The 17380-nt window shown below is 35.0% G+C and overlaps 3 protein-coding genes and 1 non-coding gene across 7 annotated transcripts; 1 reads left to right on the forward strand and 3 right to left on the reverse strand.

Annotated features, from left to right (window-relative positions):
- Positions 1-110: 110 nt before the first annotated feature.
- On the reverse strand, positions 111-2230 carry LOC109167607 (fructose-bisphosphate aldolase 1, chloroplastic-like). Its single transcript, XM_019316654.1, has 6 exons — positions 1938-2230; positions 1405-1674; positions 1179-1288; positions 1002-1092; positions 654-923; positions 111-553 (listed from the first exon to the last, which is right to left on the reverse strand). Exons 1-6 carry the CDS (start codon positions 2109-2111, stop codon positions 275-277), a joined length of 1194 nt encoding a protein of 397 aa, XP_019172199.1. The 5' UTR covers positions 2112-2230; the 3' UTR covers positions 111-274.
- A 1528-nt stretch (positions 2231-3758) lies between these two features.
- Positions 3759-6807, reverse strand: LOC109167608 (protein CHAPERONE-LIKE PROTEIN OF POR1, chloroplastic). Of its 2 annotated transcripts, none has more exons than XM_019316655.1 (5): positions 6720-6807; positions 5183-5337; positions 4991-5091; positions 4328-4772; positions 3759-4068 (listed from the first exon to the last, which is right to left on the reverse strand). In XM_019316655.1, exons 2-5 carry the CDS (start codon positions 5296-5298, stop codon positions 3918-3920), a joined length of 813 nt encoding a protein of 270 aa, XP_019172200.1. In that variant the 5' UTR covers positions 5299-5337; positions 6720-6807; the 3' UTR covers positions 3759-3917. The 2 variants fall into 2 exon arrangements, with proteins under 2 accessions (XP_019172200.1, XP_019172201.1); XM_019316656.1 differs by having other exon boundaries at positions 6684-6787.
- Positions 6808-6886: 79 nt separating this feature from the next.
- TRNAE-CUC lies at positions 6887-6959 on the forward strand. Its single transcript has one exon. It is a non-coding gene; the product is annotated as a tRNA-Glu (tRNA).
- Positions 6960-7728: 769 nt separating this feature from the next.
- LOC109167606 (UPF0183 protein At3g51130) lies at positions 7729-12322 on the reverse strand. Of its 3 annotated transcripts, none has more exons than XM_019316652.1 (15): positions 11949-12322; positions 11318-11400; positions 11082-11156; positions 10831-10898; positions 10638-10743; positions 10472-10532; positions 10212-10378; positions 9699-9761; positions 9458-9505; positions 9249-9362; positions 9042-9140; positions 8876-8956; positions 8514-8618; positions 8181-8237; positions 7729-8050 (listed from the first exon to the last, which is right to left on the reverse strand). In XM_019316652.1, the coding sequence occupies exons 1-14, from the start codon at positions 12046-12048 to the stop codon at positions 8190-8192; spliced, it is 1218 nt and encodes a 405-aa protein (XP_019172197.1). In that variant the 5' UTR covers positions 12049-12322; the 3' UTR covers positions 7729-8050; positions 8181-8189. The 3 variants fall into 3 exon arrangements, with proteins under 3 accessions (XP_019172197.1, XP_019172198.1, XP_019172195.1); XM_019316653.1 differs by having other exon boundaries at positions 8876-8949; positions 9041-9140; positions 11949-12321; XM_019316650.1 differs by having other exon boundaries at positions 8876-8949; positions 9041-9140; positions 10457-10532; positions 11949-12321.
- Between the last annotated feature and the right edge of the window lie 5058 nt (positions 12323-17380).

Consider the following 17380-nt stretch of genomic DNA (forward strand, 5'->3'; position numbering starts at 1 on the left):
GCTTTCTTGAGCATATTCCTTCTTTTCTGAGGAGGTTCATTTGTTTGGATTTCTTTTTGAGATGATGATATTATGGAACTTTTATGGGATTAATCCAAAACTACACATTCCAACATCTGAAAACATAAAGTGTTTCCTTGAAACATTGAAACCCCATTAAGTGCATGAACATAGTAAACCGCTAGAAGTACGCGTGCATTATATGAATACAAAAATTATGCAGTTTTTACTTTGCTACATTGCAAGTTGCTTATCATCCAGTGCCTGTGCAGAATTAGTAGGAATATCCTTTGACAAACATGCCTTCCTTGGCCTCCTCGGACTCGCCCTCACCGGTGTATTTGCCAAGCTGGGCAAGAGAGTTGGCCTGTGCTCTTAGGAGCAAAGCATCCTGAGCTGCCTTCACATTCTCTGGTCTTCCACCCCATGTCTTCAGGCATGTGTTCTGGAGGGCACGCGCATATGAGAAAGACACGTGCCATGGGTTGGGAGATTGGTTCATGGCATTCAAGTTGAGAGTAGCCTCCACTTCAGATTGCCCACCAGACAAAAACTATACAAACATGAAAAAGAAAACACTGATAACTTAGTTTACAACAACAGCAGAAACATAAGTACTAGGATTTCCATTTGTGTGTTTCTTGGATACTTGCCATGATTCCAGGGACAGCAGGAGGGATTCTGGTCTGGAGGAGCTTGAGGGTGTAAGCTGCAACTGTTTCAGGGGCAACTCTGTCTTTGCACTCGGCTCCTGGGGTAACCATGCTGGGCTTCAAGAGGATACCCTCAAACATGACATTGTTCTCTGCCAAGTAGAAGAAGACTTCAGCCCACACCTTCTTGGCAACCTCGAAGGTCCTGTCGATTCCATGTTCACCATCAAGCAAGATCTCAGGCTCCACAATGGGGACCAAACCATTGTCCTGTAAAAACAGATCTGTGATTCTCTTGTACGACAAACACCCTTTCCTAGATTTGATTTTTATGAATTCAGAAGTTACCTGAGAAATGGCAGCATAGCGAGCAAGACCCCATGCTGCTTCCTTGACTGCAAGTGCAGTGGGACCATTGGGAATGCTCACCACTGTACGCCTGTGAGATCACAGAGAATAGGTGAATAAAAGCACCAAATACCTTCAAGAATCGAATTCAGATATCAGATTTCAGATTTTTCATACCATTTAGCAAAGCGGGCGCCTTGTTGATAGTAAGCAGCAGAGCGGGAAGCAAGGCCATCAAGACCTTGGCACCAAGATTCATTGTTTGAGCCAGCCAAAGGCACAAGACCCTGCAATTTCCAGACATTATCAGATCAAGTAATACAACTCTGATTTTTCAATCTCACTTTCTCAGAGAACAAGATTCAGAACTGTCCTGTCTTGTATAAGGAAAAGAAGTCAGTACCTTGTCAACCTTAATACCAGGAACAATACCCTGTTCGGTAAGAACATCAACCATTTTCTTGCCCTCAACAGTGGACTGGTAGAGTGTCTCCTCGAAGAGGATGGCACCCGAGATGAACTTTCCAAGTCCAGGAGCTGAAACAAGCAGAGTCCTGAATGCTTGTCGGTTAGCCTCCGTGTTTTCTAGTCCAATGGATGCAAGACGCTTCCCACAGGTAGCATTCGACTCATCCATGGCCAATATTCCACGCCCAGGTGATGCAATTGTTTTCTATACACATATATACTTTCAGATTAGATATCTTTCTTTTATTATTCTTATAAATAATTCTCGATATCTATTAGGAACACTTTGGGCAATTGAGTTTACTAAATGACTGATACTGAAACACTGATGAGCATGCAGAAACTAGAATATAATCTTGAAAGTATAGGAGCTAGCCATAACCATGAAACATAGTTCAACAGAAGCAGACTGATGTATAAATAAGGAAAAACCATGAGAGTGAAATGAGTTGAGGGTTGAAATAGTACCGCGGTTTTGACAAGCTCATCAGCATAGGAAGCACGAATGCTGAAACCCGAGGAGGCTGCAGGGTGGCACCGGACGAGGGATACTGAGGGGTGGCGGAGGGCCTGTCCCTTCAAGAACTCAGTCTTGTCGAGAACTGGAGATGACTTGAGGAGAGATGCAGATGTTGAAGCCATCGTTTTGTTGCTTCTGTAGTAGGAACACCGAACGCTTGGTGAGGTGAGGACTGAGGCTTATCTTTCTCCTCTGCTCTACTGGCTAGCGTTTTTTGTGTTCAACACTGCAGGGGTATGCTCACTGTATTTATAGTTCCTGGGAGATATACCATCTGAGGCCATGATAAGCTGGCCAATCGCCCTGCGCCATGTGGGTTGATAACTTGCTTACTTGGCATGACTCTAGTCTCTAGAGAAGGTTTACAACTTACCCTCTTTGAACACAAATCAGTGGTTGGCTTTGAAAGTCTATGATCTCATTTTTCTTCTTGCTTACACTCAACCACATATTATAACATTTTACTATTTCAAAATTTTGGAACCAGAAAGTGAGAAGTGAGCATGGTGGCTTAAGAAACTCGCTACCAGTTTTGTGTCCAATTAATGCCACAGCATAACATTAGATCCAATGGTTGGCAAAGACCGAATGAGTTAAGTCGAGTATCTTGCCACTGTACAAATGAATGATGTTGCATCTTTGTTATGGACTATAAAACACTTGATTCTAACACGAACAATATCATTCAATAATATCAATAATTGATTCACATTTAACCCCAACCGCCCCTACGACCACCTTGTTATGACTTCACACCAGTCTTTCAAGTCATATTATGAACCCCAACTTCCAAAGGCATTTTCGGGGCCTAGCCTCCCTCCTTAAGAAGAATCAATGTGAAACATTTAGTAAGTGGACTACTAATGGTCTAATGTAACTGCAAGATTAGAAAATTGATTTTTATTTGTCGTGTGCACCATATATAAAGTAAGAGTCAAACACTAGGCGCAATCTTTCATTAAAATTGAGCTAAGATCATAAAATTTCCAAACATGAAAATGTTACACCAACACCATGTTAGCAACAACTAGTAATGGTAAAGCATGGAATTTGGCCAAGTTATTTGTATTTTAGCAAATATGGAAGAGGGCTAATCACAGCCTTTCAAAGGGAAGTTGATTTGAGGAGATTGATGTTTCCCCAGAATGATTCTATGAACAAGAGAGGAACAGCAAACACTTTCCTTTCAACCTGGGTCCTCCTAAAAAACTCCCAACTATCTGCCAGAATCCCCTTCTTCACAAATGAACGGCCTAAAAATAACCCCCATATACACCCAAACATGCAGTCCTTTCTACCACAAAAAGATCTCCCACAGTTTATGCTGACTAGAATTCAGAGAAAAAAGATGAATTTAGAGACAACGAAAGCAAGTCGCGTGAGTGGCCCAAAATCATTAATGCCAAATAAAGTTTCTCACAACCAATGACACAAACCCCCTCTAGTATGGAAAACCAATCTGACCAACACTTTGCCCCTTAATTGGGTCGGTCAGTGTGAGTATAGTACGGGCTTAAAGGTGCCTCTTACAGTTAGAGTCTGCTCAGTACACTTCATGGCCTGACCAAAAAAAGAATGACACGACCCATTCAATTGCATAGGCACAATCGACAACAATGACTAGTATAGGCTGTTGCCTGTGTAACAAAAACTTAAACACCCATTGCAGATCAAGAAACTAAGCATACAGATGTCCACACAAACACAACAATGCACCAACAATTCTTGATCATAGGTTAACTATGTATTGCCTTGATAATAACCAGAAAAATCGAGAATGTGCATTGTCGTTTCTAATCAAATGGGTGGACTCAGTTAAGAAATATATATTTATAAACTGCAAACTTACATTCTGTTTCAAATGTCAGAGGCAGTACCCCCGGTCTTACCTCTATCAACTTACAAAATTGGAAGAAAGTAACAGAACCCTATATGAGATAAGTGGAAGAAACCCACAACAGCACATAGGTTATCAGTGAAGTTGTAACCTCCAAACTCCTGGGGCCTCTAAGTATAGGTGGGATTACCGATACCATCAAGAACGTTCCTAACAGCCACGAGAAAATAAAAGCGCCAACCCTGCAACAAAAGGACATCAGAAACCAATACAGATAGAGGACTTTAAGGACTAAAGGAGTTTCAGGAAAGCATTTAGCACTATCGTGCTTCACAGCTTCTTTTCATAATTAATCATGTGAAACGAGACTTGCTATAATGTTATTACCCAGCGGTGTCAGATTATGCCATGCTAATGAGCAAAAACTCACACATGTGTTCACATTTGGCTTAGACAAATATTTACAGAAATTCAGCAAAGAGAGTATGATAATTAGCATACCCATAGAGAAAAGCGCGAAGTTTGGTCTTTAGCCGGTCATAAATGAAATACACGGTAGTGATCAGGGAAATGGCTACTTGAAGAGTTGGACCTTCATCAGTTGGAAAGAGAACTGTAATAGCTCCAAGAACAATGAAAGCAATGGAAGTTTTCATCAAGAAAGATGTTGCCGGCTCACGGAACCTGCTTGCAACCAACTGCACAGCCTTAGATTGAGTTACTTCCCTGACCTTTTTCTTAATATTTATTTTTGGGTTCTTCCTTTCATGAAACTTTTGCATAATTATCTTATCATGGGCTGATTCAATCGCATCTACACTTGGCTTATGACCAGCATATCTTTGTATTAGGAAGTTTCGAGCTGATTGGATTTCTTCTTCAGAAGCCTCCCTGCTGATTCCAAGTCGTTTGTATGGATCCATTACGTTGATCCTAGGAAAAACAGCTACACTCAAGAAAATTAGAAGGCAAAGGCTATTGACATTGGGTAATAACAAGCTGGAAAGTCACATCCCTTGAGAAAGACAAATCTAAAGCACAAAGTAGCCAAATCAAATATTTGTCCTTATGATTCAAAACCCAAACTGAACAACATCTTTCAAACAAATAGTATTAGTCAAGGAAAATGCTTTAAATCTAAAAGAATAGCAGAATCCAATTTACCAGCAGCATCGCCCATGGAATCACCATAGGAAGCAGACATTGAACACTTGATTAGAGGACTTCGTTGTATGTTACATTTCCTTGTAACGTCAGCCCAGCATCTTCATGATTAATGAGATGAAAACAAGCAGTTATAATATACCCAATCAATTGTAAACCATTTTTAGAATAAAATCATAATGGAGCAAATACCTAGTTCTCGATACATTAGGAAATACCAGGACCCTTTTGCTAGGCAAACCAAGACATCGCACAGGTAGATGAAGGTTGTATCTCAATGGGCTAGCAGTTAACCCAGACATATTCATTGCAGGTTACAAAGCGGTGAAACCACAGACACTATGAAGCTGCAATAAATTTGCACTAGAACTAATTAAAAAGCTGCAATAAGTAAGCAAAACAATAGCTAAACTGAAGGAAGCAAAAGTTGAAAAAGCCCAAAATCCTAAATATGAAGCTAAGTTCTATTAACATGATACTAGTATTTTTCCAACACTATGCAGGTGAAAAATCTCAAAATGGTAATTTGGTATTACCAATGAATACAAAAGGTAATTTATGAAAAAAACATTTTTGTTAAAAAAAGTGAGTAAATTATGCACAAGCAGTCACCCACTTTACAGGAATGGATCAACAGTTAGATAGAGTGATAGACCTTTTAGACCACCAAAAACCTCCTAAGTTCACAAGCATGTCAATTAGATATTAATCCACAGGAAAGTGGCGTTCCATTACAGAACAAGAATGGCTTATTAGTACTCTTACTAAATGGGTTCAGTAACAACTGATGTTCAATTAATTAACTTTCCCTAACTCCACATTCCTCCACCCTGTCGGCCCATCCCTCTACAACCACAGTATGAAAAAGCAAGAAAAATACATTCAAAAGATAAACTTTAATGTGGGTATGATCAATGTTGCAAAAGGCGCTAGTCAGGCGCCGGGGGGGCGCCTAGCGCCTAGGCAGTGCATAGGTGCCTCCTAGGCGGCCGAGTAATCCGAGATTCCGAGTATATGTCTCTACTTTTCCCACTCAGGGCTAGGAATTATTAGACTTTTATAATCCCCCAAACTAGCCAACTGCATATGTTAGATGATTAGTTGAGTACATGACTCGGGAAATATAGAAAAAGAGTAGCCGCGCAGGCAAAAAAAAAACACTCCCCAACTTGGCCGCTCAACTCGGCCAAATCGGCGCCTAGTTGGCCAGTTAATCGGTCAACCGACTAAAAGCCGCCTAGGGATGAAATCACCTCAGTCTAGGAGCGCCTAGCCCCTAGTCCGATTTTTACAACACAAAATATGTGTGAAGTTTCAAGCTACATTGTCTAGTGAATGAAAAATCTTGAATTGAACACAGAAGGCATTCGTGGAAAGCTGCTCAGTCATGAAATAATCTACAAATTACACAAAATATGTTGTTGAAACAGAAATAGCAGACATATGAAAAGGAACACCAATTTTCCACTACACTACTGACAGTGAACACAAAGAAACCAATTTAAAGTAGCAACCAACCATTTCAAAATAACATTCAACCGCACCAGAACACTGCTTCCCTTAGAAATTCTAAAGAAAACAGGAACAAGAAAACGCCCTTTGCTATGAAGATTTCAAGCAAAAATTTATTCATTGTTTTATGATTCGTTTAACTATGAAAATCGTGAAACTGAGATATGAAGAACGCGCATACGTTAAAGAAAATTAGAGCAAAATGATGAAAAGGAACCTGGCTCTGACTCGTTATGCTATGTTCTTCTCCTCTTCCTTCGACTCGCAACGAGCATTTCAACTTCAACAATGGATAGGACTTTGAGAATGTCTCAACCAGGGTTTTGGCGCTTTGGGAAGTTATTTTATAGAACTAATATATAAAAGAAAACATTTTCACCAATTTCCGTTGTAGTCTAGTTGGTTAGGATATTCGGCTCTCACCCGAAAGACCCGGGTTCGATTCCCGGCAACGGAAAAGTTTTAATCATTTATTTTTCTCATTCCGTATATTACTTACAAAATTCTTGAATAGCGTAAGTGGTTGGGTTATTCACTTGTTTTGTAAAATGTAAATATGAAACTCGCAAATTATGCTGTGGACCACATAAATATTTATTTTTAATATGTTAAAAATTTATTATATTTAAAAATAAAATTTCAGTACACAAACAAAAAACACTTAATATATTAAAAAGGAACATTTATAACTGATTTACCTGTAAGGCTTTTTAATGTGCTAAAAAATCATTTTTACATAATATACTTAAAAATAAACTTTCAATACACAAAAATAAGCATTCAATATATTAAAAATTAATTTTTAGTATATACTAAATATAAGTATATGACTCAAGATTTTGGGGTGTAGCTCAAGATTTCTACCGTCAGACATAGTGACTAATCCCCCTAAATTGTAAGCATAGCCCTTGACTTTTGGTTAAAGATGGATAAATCTCTTCCACTTAACCACACCCCACAGGTTTAAGCATACGACTCTATGGTAATGGTATAATGATTGTGGAAGTGCTAGTTGGCTGAATCGGCAAGTGACAGTAGTAGTTAAGGTAATCATAGACTCATAATAATTATGAATAAAGTCCAATGTATGTTTCTGTACGAAAAGATCATTTTCATTTACTAACTAAAAATTGGAAAACATATTTTTTTCGATGTCCTCTAGAAAGCAATCCTCGGTATTATGTTTTCTAATTTAGAACACAGTATCTCCACTTAGGTTATTCAAATTTTCAGGGAAAACATTGCAGCCACATCTCCAGTTCTCCACACTGATCGATTCTTCATTGTAATACACAAACTTGGGTCAGTTAAATCACAACAGCTTGGAGACCATACAACTACAACCAATGTGTCATTCCACATATGTACAGATTTAATCAAATACACAATTTCCCCAGTTAGGTGCTATGATCTTGGCATTAACTATACAATAGAAGAAAGCTGTATATATAGTATATATAGAGACACAGACACTTCCACCGCGATTGCAACCAGGACACCGGGCATGCTTTCTTCTGGAAATCATGATTTACGATTCCAACCCGAAGCCTGCAAACAATCGCAAGTAGCAAAAATCTTATATTGCAATATTTTCCACACAGTAAACAATGAAAGTTCTGCCTGTTTTATCAGACGTATATTATAATATAATTGTTTTTTCCTATGTAAATAAACCCACCATTATAAATCATGACTGAAAGAGCGTTACGGTAGCAATGTGGCCATTCTTCATCACCTGTATATACATCAGCGGAATCAAGTTCCCAGGAAGTTCAAACGTTGTTGGATGCGCATAAACAACGATACTAATGACAAGGTATTAAGTTAAAGTGCCAACTACTATGTAGTGTGATGGCACCTCTGTTACCATTCCAAATGAGTAGTCACAGGATCGAACCCCCAGGTGGGGGCATTGATTATTTGGGCTGAGAAAGTATAGAACAGATACTACCTTGTAAAGAATCATGTGTTTAAAAAAAAAAAAAAAAAAAATTAAGTTGAAGTGGTTCACCTCAAACGCAACATTTGGATAACCATACACAAAAGTAGACCCGAATGGGTTGCTCGTGGAGCCTTGTGTTTGAATAGCCGCTTGACCAGAGTCCCCGAGTATTTCCTGTATCCAAAACATCAAAATCAATGGACCGACTTATACATATAAAGTTTTGAAGCGAATGTTAAGGCCGGTTAAAGATACAAGTTTACAAGCCGTACCAACTGATCACAATAGAAGGATTTAAGATGGCACTAAAAAACTGAAGGATTCGGGCCATAACTATATTATATGAATTACTTCTCAAAAGGAGATTCTGCCTTGAAAAATCCAAACTATGGTTGAGAAGAAAATATTAAATATATAAACAAATGATTCACCTTAACTTGTTCCCACTTTGTGCTGGGTGTAATAGAGTTCTTAGAGTTCACTTCATGATCAAACGAATCCCCAACTGCAGGTAATTTGGAAGAAAATCACAAAACTAGTTCTATATATTCTATATATAAATATAAAGCGGGAGCAAGTTCAAGAAATAAACTTACAATCAGAAGTGTGGATAACAAAGTTGCACTTCATGTAAGAATTAAAATCTGCATGCCCGGGATAGTTGGAGTGCAAGACAAACTTCTTTATTTTATGAGTCTGCACAACAATTTTTTTTTTTTAAACATAACTATATATACTTGTAAACTTGCAATAATAGTTTGAGATCGTAATCTCGTGAAGGTACAAATATGAACAATAAGTTACCTGCCCATCGAATAAAATGTCTAATCCACGTGTAAAGTAATTATAAAAATAATCTCCACAGAGGGTAGTCCGAGGCCGGGGATCTGAAGCCGAATGAATCACCATTTGATCAACCTGTGGATCTCACAAAATCAATCCCCATCCATAGCAAGATCAACAAACCTCGAGGTGCAATGTCTACAGTTTCGAAAGGATAAGTTTGTTCATACCTGTTTTTGGTGAATTCCACAGGGTCGGCCTAATTCAGTCCATATATCCTGCAGAGAAGCAATAAAAGACAAATAACTATGTTTACATTCACCGTTGATCATAATATCCAAATTGGAGCAGATGACAAAATTCCAAACATTTCAAGTGGACTTTCAGTTTGAAATACATGCACAAGTGAAAATCAAAGGCCCGGCACAAAATATAGAAAACCATGAAGTAATCAAACGAAAGACGTAATACCTGTGGTGAAGCACCAAACGGAATGTGTTGGCCACCGACCGTAAACCATAATTCTTCCCCTAGCTGGGCACATCGAGAATTAGCGTGCTCAATTACTTTCAATGGGCACATTAAAGAGCATTTCTATCAAACAAATAACTAAAACTCAAATGGACTTTATTCACACCATGCATCAGGTTTGAGGTAAGACCTAAGTCCCAAGCCGATGTTTTTCAATTTTAAGACTGTTATGAACTAAGATTGGGCCAGGGTTACTCAACTGGGCTATAATGCACATGGGCCAAACCACACTAAAAGATTGAATCCAACCAATTAGCTAGTCTAACCCATGACCTTATAAACCCATATATTCACTCTTATTTTATCAATGTGGGACTTTTAACAAAGACATACAATTTAGCAAGACTAACTCCAAAATTTTCTCTTGGAAACTGACAAAATGCATATACTAGTAACAAAATAAATAGCAACATAAGTCCTGAAAAAGGAAAAAAAGGTTTTAAAGTAACGAACCTTAACACGCACTTCCTCCATATAAAGGCTTCCAGCGGGCAAAGGAGGAGCACAAGCCTTGTCCATCGAGGACCCCACACCGACTTTACTGCCCGTAGAACTATCGTATATCGAGACACGACATGTAACAGGAGTTGTGCCATCAGGGAATTCCAGAGGCAGTTCCGCTAAATATTTAAAAAAAAAAAAAAAACAGACAGATAAGCACCAGAAAGTTCCGTAATTTAACAAATTTTTCAAATAACCCGTCAACAAAACACCTTCTCCATCACGACAACATTCTGTATACTGTGAGGGAATTGGGAAAGCAAACGACAACCCCTGTAAATTATCGTCCAAGAAAAACCTCGTAAGTACATCGATTGACAGATACTATAAGATAGGAAAAGAATAAAGCCTCATTTCATAACTGTCATCAATACGTACCGGGTAAAATAACGTGTAAACACCTCTGTCTTTGTCATACTTGCCAGGATATGTCGGACCAAAAAGAGCATAAACGGCAACAAAAGTGGCTAGGGTGGATGGTCCTCTAAAAGAAAGATGAGAACAAATTAGACTTAGTTAACAGAATTGATCAAATATATATATATAGAAAAGGAGATAAAGAAAAACCTACCCAATCAAAGAGGTAGCATAACGCATTTGAAGCCGTTTCACATCAAAAATTTCAATAAGACGCAGTCTCTGACAGAGAACAAATTAATATCAATAAGTCGTGCTTTGATTATAATCCCATATCAGCCATTGCTATAAATGGCGATATCTTAGTTGAAAAGCTAAAATTGCCATTAAACACCTCAGATCTACATTGTCTAGAAAAAAACTCAACTGCAAAATATAATAGAGGATAATTTCTAGAAAGAGTACCTGTGACCAAGGATCAAAGCGAAGATGAAAGCCATGGTCCGGGAAGCTGATAACAATATCAAGTTTTAAAGGATCCTGCAGGAAACAAAAAATAAATGCCGGAAGACTGTTGAAAGAATTTTTAGATGTCAAAGGCATCACAGAGAAAGTTGTAACTATAGTATATGGTCTATTGTAGAAGAATGGATTTATTATATATATAAACTTAACCCCAAAAGATTCTCACTGAACCATACCTCATCGTAATGCTTCACGTGAACAACATCATAAATGTTAGGCTTCTGCTCTATTTGAGCAAAGGCCTCGCAAATCGGCATTCCTGCAAAATCACAGGCAATTAGTACAAGTCAATGAACAACTAAACATAAGCAAAATCCAGCAAAAACAATAAACAACTTCACTAAGCACCAAATTCAGCACTTTCCCTATCTATCACCTTGTATTATTATTACTTGAAAAGGAAAAAAGTGTTAAATAGACTACTTGACTTTTCGCTTTTGTGCAATTGGGTCACTGAACTTAAAATGTGAGCAATCAAACCATCAAGGCATCAAACAAGCAAAATATGTACAATTAGAACATTTTTCCGATTGCTTTTAATGCAATTTGAGTTAAAAACATTTCAATCTTTACTCTCAACTAATATGGTAGACCTAAAAACAACTCTTAGTGCATACCATATAAGCATATATGATCGGAAAAATTGCAAAAATGTTCCAATTGCGCATATATTTTTGTAGTTCAATCACTTCAATGACCTATTTCACACTTTTTCATTACTTCAACTATCAAATTAAACCCCAAAAAAAAACTATTTAGTTGTTATCGAGTAATTTAAAAAAAGGAAGAGTTATTGAGTTATTGTACCGAGAGAGAAGGGACCGATGCCGGCGCCGGGGCGGAGATCGAAAACGATGGCGCCCATGGCTGTGCCTTCGCACCTGCGTCTCGGTCTCTGCTGCATCATTATGAAGGACTTATTGTTATTATTACAAAAAATACATATATCGATTGAATTGCGATAGCTGATAGTGATGTCCAATTGAATTTGAGGATGAAGAGATTTTTGCCACTCTTTGGCAGACGATTATAGGTGAGATGAGATGAGATTGATTGCTTCAAGTAGACGGAGACGATGTGGTTGGAATTGGGAAAGGCAGAAAGCGAATCAACTTAACCGGGGGTCGGGGGAAATGCCCAGACACCGCAACAAATTTAGTTTTGTTCGGATTTGACAAACGTATGCGTAACACAAAGGTGGTTTTTTTCAATACGAGATTCATTTGTTTGCAATTGCCGAGATTGCCCTCGGACTTTTTCCATGCGGCTGAAACCATAATTTTGACCCTCTTATTTTCAGTTTCGGACAATTTGACCCATGTGTTATGTTTTTTCTTTGGAAATATTACTCATACTTTCAAATTTTATTTTCCCTTACAACATTACATATTCATTAAGACCCATGGGATGAAGATAAGTAATTACTGATTATCACAAAAAATATAAATGAGGGAGTAAAAATAAAGAGCACATGTAATAGATTTTTTTTCTTATTCAAAATTATTACAAAAGTTGTCATAGTTAACTTTTTTTTGGACATTTTATTTTTTTATAAAAAATATATACTTATTTTTTACGAGTTATTACATATGAATAAAATTTATCGATTACACACTTGATAGTGATTGCAGATTTTTCTCGTCACAACAAAAAATTATATATATTCAATAATCTACTTGTCCCAAATATTACATATTGAATCAGTAAGTTAAGTCTATGCGAACAATTAAATGATTACTATGTATTTATATTAAGAGAACAACGAATCAAGTTGCCCATACATTAGCTAAGACAGTTGTCTCTTAATCTGACTCTCAAACATAGGACATTGTCCCTCCATCTTGTATTTGTTCGTTTTTCCATAATAATACTTCGTTTTTTTTTTTTTTATAAACAAAAAAAAAAAAGTTTGATTACTAATAATTAATAGGTAATTATGTCGACTACTTTTTAAAAGGGATTATAATTATAAATAATTGATGTGTTCACAACTTGGAGGGTGTGATTGAGCGTAAGGGACTATCCATCTATACAACAAAAAAAATTGATGTGTTTACATACTAATACATTGGAATCCTATTCCTGACTACTATTCCACTTTTGTTTTTTATTAGCACTTTTGTATCTCATTCATCTGTTTCGATTCAAATCGCATATGCATGTACCAAACACGTTTATAAAGAGAATGGAAATATTCTTTCATACTTCAGCTTATTGCATAATTAGTTAAACAAATACCTACATTGTTTTTTAATGTTACTGGCTCTATTATAATGTTATTGCAAAATTAGAACCAATAAGGCCTCCGATGAGGCTCGAACTTACAACCTTACACCCTTTCAAATGGAAGTCCAACCCGGGTACCATTAGACCACATAGTCTTGATAAATACCTACATTGTTATTTGATCATCTTTAACAGTTTAGTTATTAGCTTAGTACTAGTATTTGCACCCGTGCGATGCACGGAATTGATTTGTTGTAATATATTAAGAATATATGAATCGATATATAATTATTTAAATTAGAACATCAAATATTATATAGTGCAATTAAATATATGGTTTGGATCGTTTATATATTTTGATGGTATCATTGCTTGAATTTGTGCAAATAATTGCTCAAATTAATAGCTAATGTCTAGATGTACGCATACGGTGCTATAACATTGAAGATTTTATTTATCATTGTTTAGAATTTTCATAAATTAGTAAAATGTGCTCGTTCTCTAACAACTCAGTTATAGAAATGAATTGGTATCCTTATTCATTTGTATGGAAGATATATTTTTTTGTCCAGATATATAACAATTTTTTCATTTAAAAAAAACTTAATATCACCGATTATATTTACACATTATTGAAACCTCTTTGTAGACGACATTGGTAGTGACAACACAATCCTATTCATCTTCGTCTAGAGCTAACACCTTCAATCCATCATGACGGATTACTTGGATTAAAATATATAATGGTAGAATATTACTCGATTAGTTATCCTTTTATATTTTCAATCAATTAGTGATATCGGATTCATTTTCAGCCAATTATTCTTTTTTATTTTCAGTCAATTAATCAATTAGAATATCAAATGTAGTGATATTTTTACCTAATTTTCGTTCCATTTTTAATTGATGATGTAGAATTGTAGATATTATTATTAAAATATTTCCGTTTCATTTTTAATTCACCTTTACTATTGTTTAAAATATGCATTTACTATTGATAATGTAGAATATTATTATTGAAATATTTTTCTCCAATTTTTAATTTTCATTCCATTTTTAATTAAAATGCAATGATCTGGTCATTTTATTAGCTTAGTATTGTCTCGATAATGGCATTGTTATATATTAATGGGGTGTTTGGTTGGCATGAATTGCATTGACATTGAATTGCAATTCATTGAAATGATAAACTACATTGTTTGGTTGGATGGAAGGAAATTGCAATTCCCTCAATTCATTGAATTGCAATTCATAGGCCCCTATGAATTGCAATTCAATGAATTCATCCATACAATGAAAAGGAAAAAATGAAGGAAATGACATATTTGCATTGAATGTTATTAATAATATTAGGAAAAAGTGTCTGGCCCCCTTAAGTCGACCGGATAGTGCAATTGGGTCCCTAATTAAAAAAAAAAAAAAAAAAAAAAAAAAAAAAAAACTTCATTCAGATCTCCTAAACGTGTAAAATTGTTTAATTAAGTCCAAAGTGACTTGTTTAACAGGTTAAGTCTTCACATTGTTGACACGTGTCATTTAAAAAAAAATATTTTTTTTAAATTTTATTTATTTATTTATTAAAATATATATTATATTTTTGAATGCTACCAATAACACTTCCACTGAGGCTCAAACTCACAACCTTCCAAATGGAAGTCCAACCCGGGTACCATTAGACAACATAGTCTTGGTAAAAAAAAAAAAAAAATATATATATATATATATATATATATATATATATATATTATATAAAAAAATAAAATTAAAAAAAAAACAAACAAAACAAAACAAAACAAAAAAAAACAAACAAACAAACAAACAAAGCTGATTTTTTTTTTTGGAAAACGCACAAAGCTGTTTAGGTGGCTGTGTTTTTTTATTTATTTTATTTTATTTTATTTTATATATAATATATATTATAATAAATAAATAAATAAATATTTAAAAAAAAAACAAAAAAAATATTTTAAAATGACATGTGTCAACAATGTGAAGATTTAACCTGTTAAACAAGTCACTTTGAACTTAATTGAACAATTTTACAGGTTTAGGGGATCTGAATGAAACTTTTTTTAATTAGGGGACCCAATTGCACTATCCGGTCGATTTAGGGGGCCAATTTGACGCTTTTCCCTTAATATTATTACACAAGGGTATTTTAATCTTTATATCACTTCTCCCATTTCCATTATTTCTACATACCAAATAATGTAATTGTAATTTTTATTTTATTCCCACCGAATTATAATTTCTTTCCCCCCTAATTCATTCATTCCAACCAAACACTCCATAAGAATCAAAATAATGATAAAATGTAAGCAAGTATATTTATGGTTGTTCAATGATTTGAGCAACATGAGATATTCAATTCATAACTTTAATTTACTATGTAATTTGATGTGACATTATTTCATAACTAATAACTAATTTATATATTGTTAAGTATTTAGACATAATTAATTCTTACAAACCGAGACTATTAACAACAATTTGTGTGAGAAGGAGCATTTGGTGGATCGATGTTCTGGTCGTTTTGTATGCTATGTGGAAATTCAAGAACATGGAGATTCAGGATGTCAAAATGTGCATTGCCGAGAGTTGTTAAGCAAAGGACATTGTCGACGTTGCAGGCGTGGCTAGTTGTTGGCAACGGGTTCCCAAAGTCGCACCATATTCCAGGTGGCGGTGCACTAGTTGACAACGTCACCCTTTAGACGGAACCAACCATATATGCCGTTTTGATGTTCGCATTTCACTGACAACAGGGTACAGGCTCTTTACGAATTTTACTTGTTTAAGAATGACGAGACTTTCATAATTGTTGCGAATAGATTTTTCAATAACTTGTTTCAAAATCTCATCAAATGTATTTCCTATTATCTTAGACAATTATAGTATATATATAACAAGCGCTATGATAACTATTGTATTGATCATCTTTAACCCCCTTATATCTGCATGACATATAGTTGCAATATCTCCATCACATTTAAGTGCACGATACTTATAATATGTATTTAGAATATAACATATTACAACATTAAAATAGGTATTTGATTATACTAGTATTTGCACCCGTGCGATGCACGGAATGAATTTGTTGTAATATAGTAAGAATACATGAATCGATATATAATTATTTAAATTAGAACATCCAATATTATATAGTGCAATTAAAGATATGGTTTGCATCGTTTATATATTTTGATGTTATTATTGTTTGAATTTGTGTAAATAATTGCTCAAATTAATAGCTAATGTCTAGATGTACACATATGGTGCTATAACTTTGAAGATTTTATTTATCATTATTTAGTATTTTCATAAATTAGGCAAATGTGCTCGTTCTCTAACAACTCAGTTATAGAAATGAATTGGTATCCTTATTCATTTGTATGGAAGATATATTTTTTTGTCAAGATATATATCAATTTTTTTCATTTAAAAAAAAATAAAATTAATATCCCCGATTATATTTACACATTATTGAAACCTCTTTGTAGACGACATTGGTAGTGACAACGCAATCTTGTTCATCTTCGTCTAGAGCTAACATCTTCAATTCATCGGGACGGGTTATTTGGGTTAAAATATATAATGGTAGAATATTACTCAATTAGTTATCATTTTATATTTTCAATCAATTAGTGATATCAGATTCATTTTCAGCAATTTTTTTTTTATTTTATTTTCAGTCAATTAGTCAATTAGAATATCAAATGCAGTGATATTTTTACCTAATTTTCGTTCCATTTTTAATTGATGATGTAGATATTATTATTGAAATATTTCCGTTCCATTTTTAATTTACCTTTATTATTGTTTAAAATATGCATTTACTATTGATAATGTAGAATATTATTATTGAAATTTTTTTTCCTCAAATTTTTAATTTTCATTCCATTTTTAATTAAAATGCAATGATCTGAGCATTTATTTGTCTTTTTTTTAGTCAATTATGGATCATTTTTTATTTGCAGTCAATTATTAATATTCATTTCATTTTATATTTT

The sequence above is a fragment of the Ipomoea nil genome, unplaced genomic scaffold, assembly GCF_001879475.1.
Source record: "Ipomoea nil cultivar Tokyo-kokei standard unplaced genomic scaffold, Asagao_1.1 scaffold3169, whole genome shotgun sequence".
Taxonomy (NCBI): Eukaryota; Viridiplantae; Streptophyta; class Magnoliopsida; order Solanales; family Convolvulaceae; genus Ipomoea; species Ipomoea nil.

Excerpts from the sequence above, each read along its gene's own strand:
- LOC109167607 (XM_019316654.1), bottom strand. The coding sequence starts at position 2,111 with ATGGCTTCAACATCTGCATCTCTCCTCAAGTCATCTCCAGTTCTCGAC. Across the intron at positions 924-1,001 it reads GCTATGCTGCCATTTCTCAG|GACAATGGTTTGGTCCCCAT; the intron begins GTAACTTCTGAA and ends CTGTTTTTACAG. Across the intron at positions 554-653 it reads CTGCTGTCCCTGGAATCATG|TTTTTGTCTGGTGGGCAATC; the intron begins GCAAGTATCCAA and ends ATGTTTGTATAG.
- LOC109167608 (XM_019316655.1), bottom strand. The coding sequence starts at position 5,298 with ATGAATATGTCTGGGTTAACTGCTAGCCCATTGAGATACAACCTTCAT. Across the intron at positions 4,773-4,990 it reads TTCCATGGGCGATGCTGCTG|CTGTTTTTCCTAGGATCAAC; the intron begins GTAAATTGGATT and ends TCTTGAGTGTAG. Across the intron at positions 4,069-4,327 it reads CTTCGCGCTTTTCTCTATGG|GGTTGGCGCTTTTATTTTCT; the intron begins GTATGCTAATTA and ends CTTTTGTTGCAG.
- LOC109167606 (XM_019316650.1), bottom strand. The coding sequence starts at position 12,048 with ATGATGCAGCAGAGACCGAGACGCAGGTGCGAAGGCACAGCCATGGGC. Across the intron at positions 10,379-10,456 it reads AGAAGGTGTTTTGTTGACGG|CGGAACTGCCTCTGGAATTC; the intron begins GTTATTTGAAAA and ends TTAAATATTTAG. Across the intron at positions 9,363-9,457 it reads GTGGAATTCACCAAAAACAG|GTTGATCAAATGGTGATTCA; the intron begins GTATGAACAAAC and ends TGAGATCCACAG.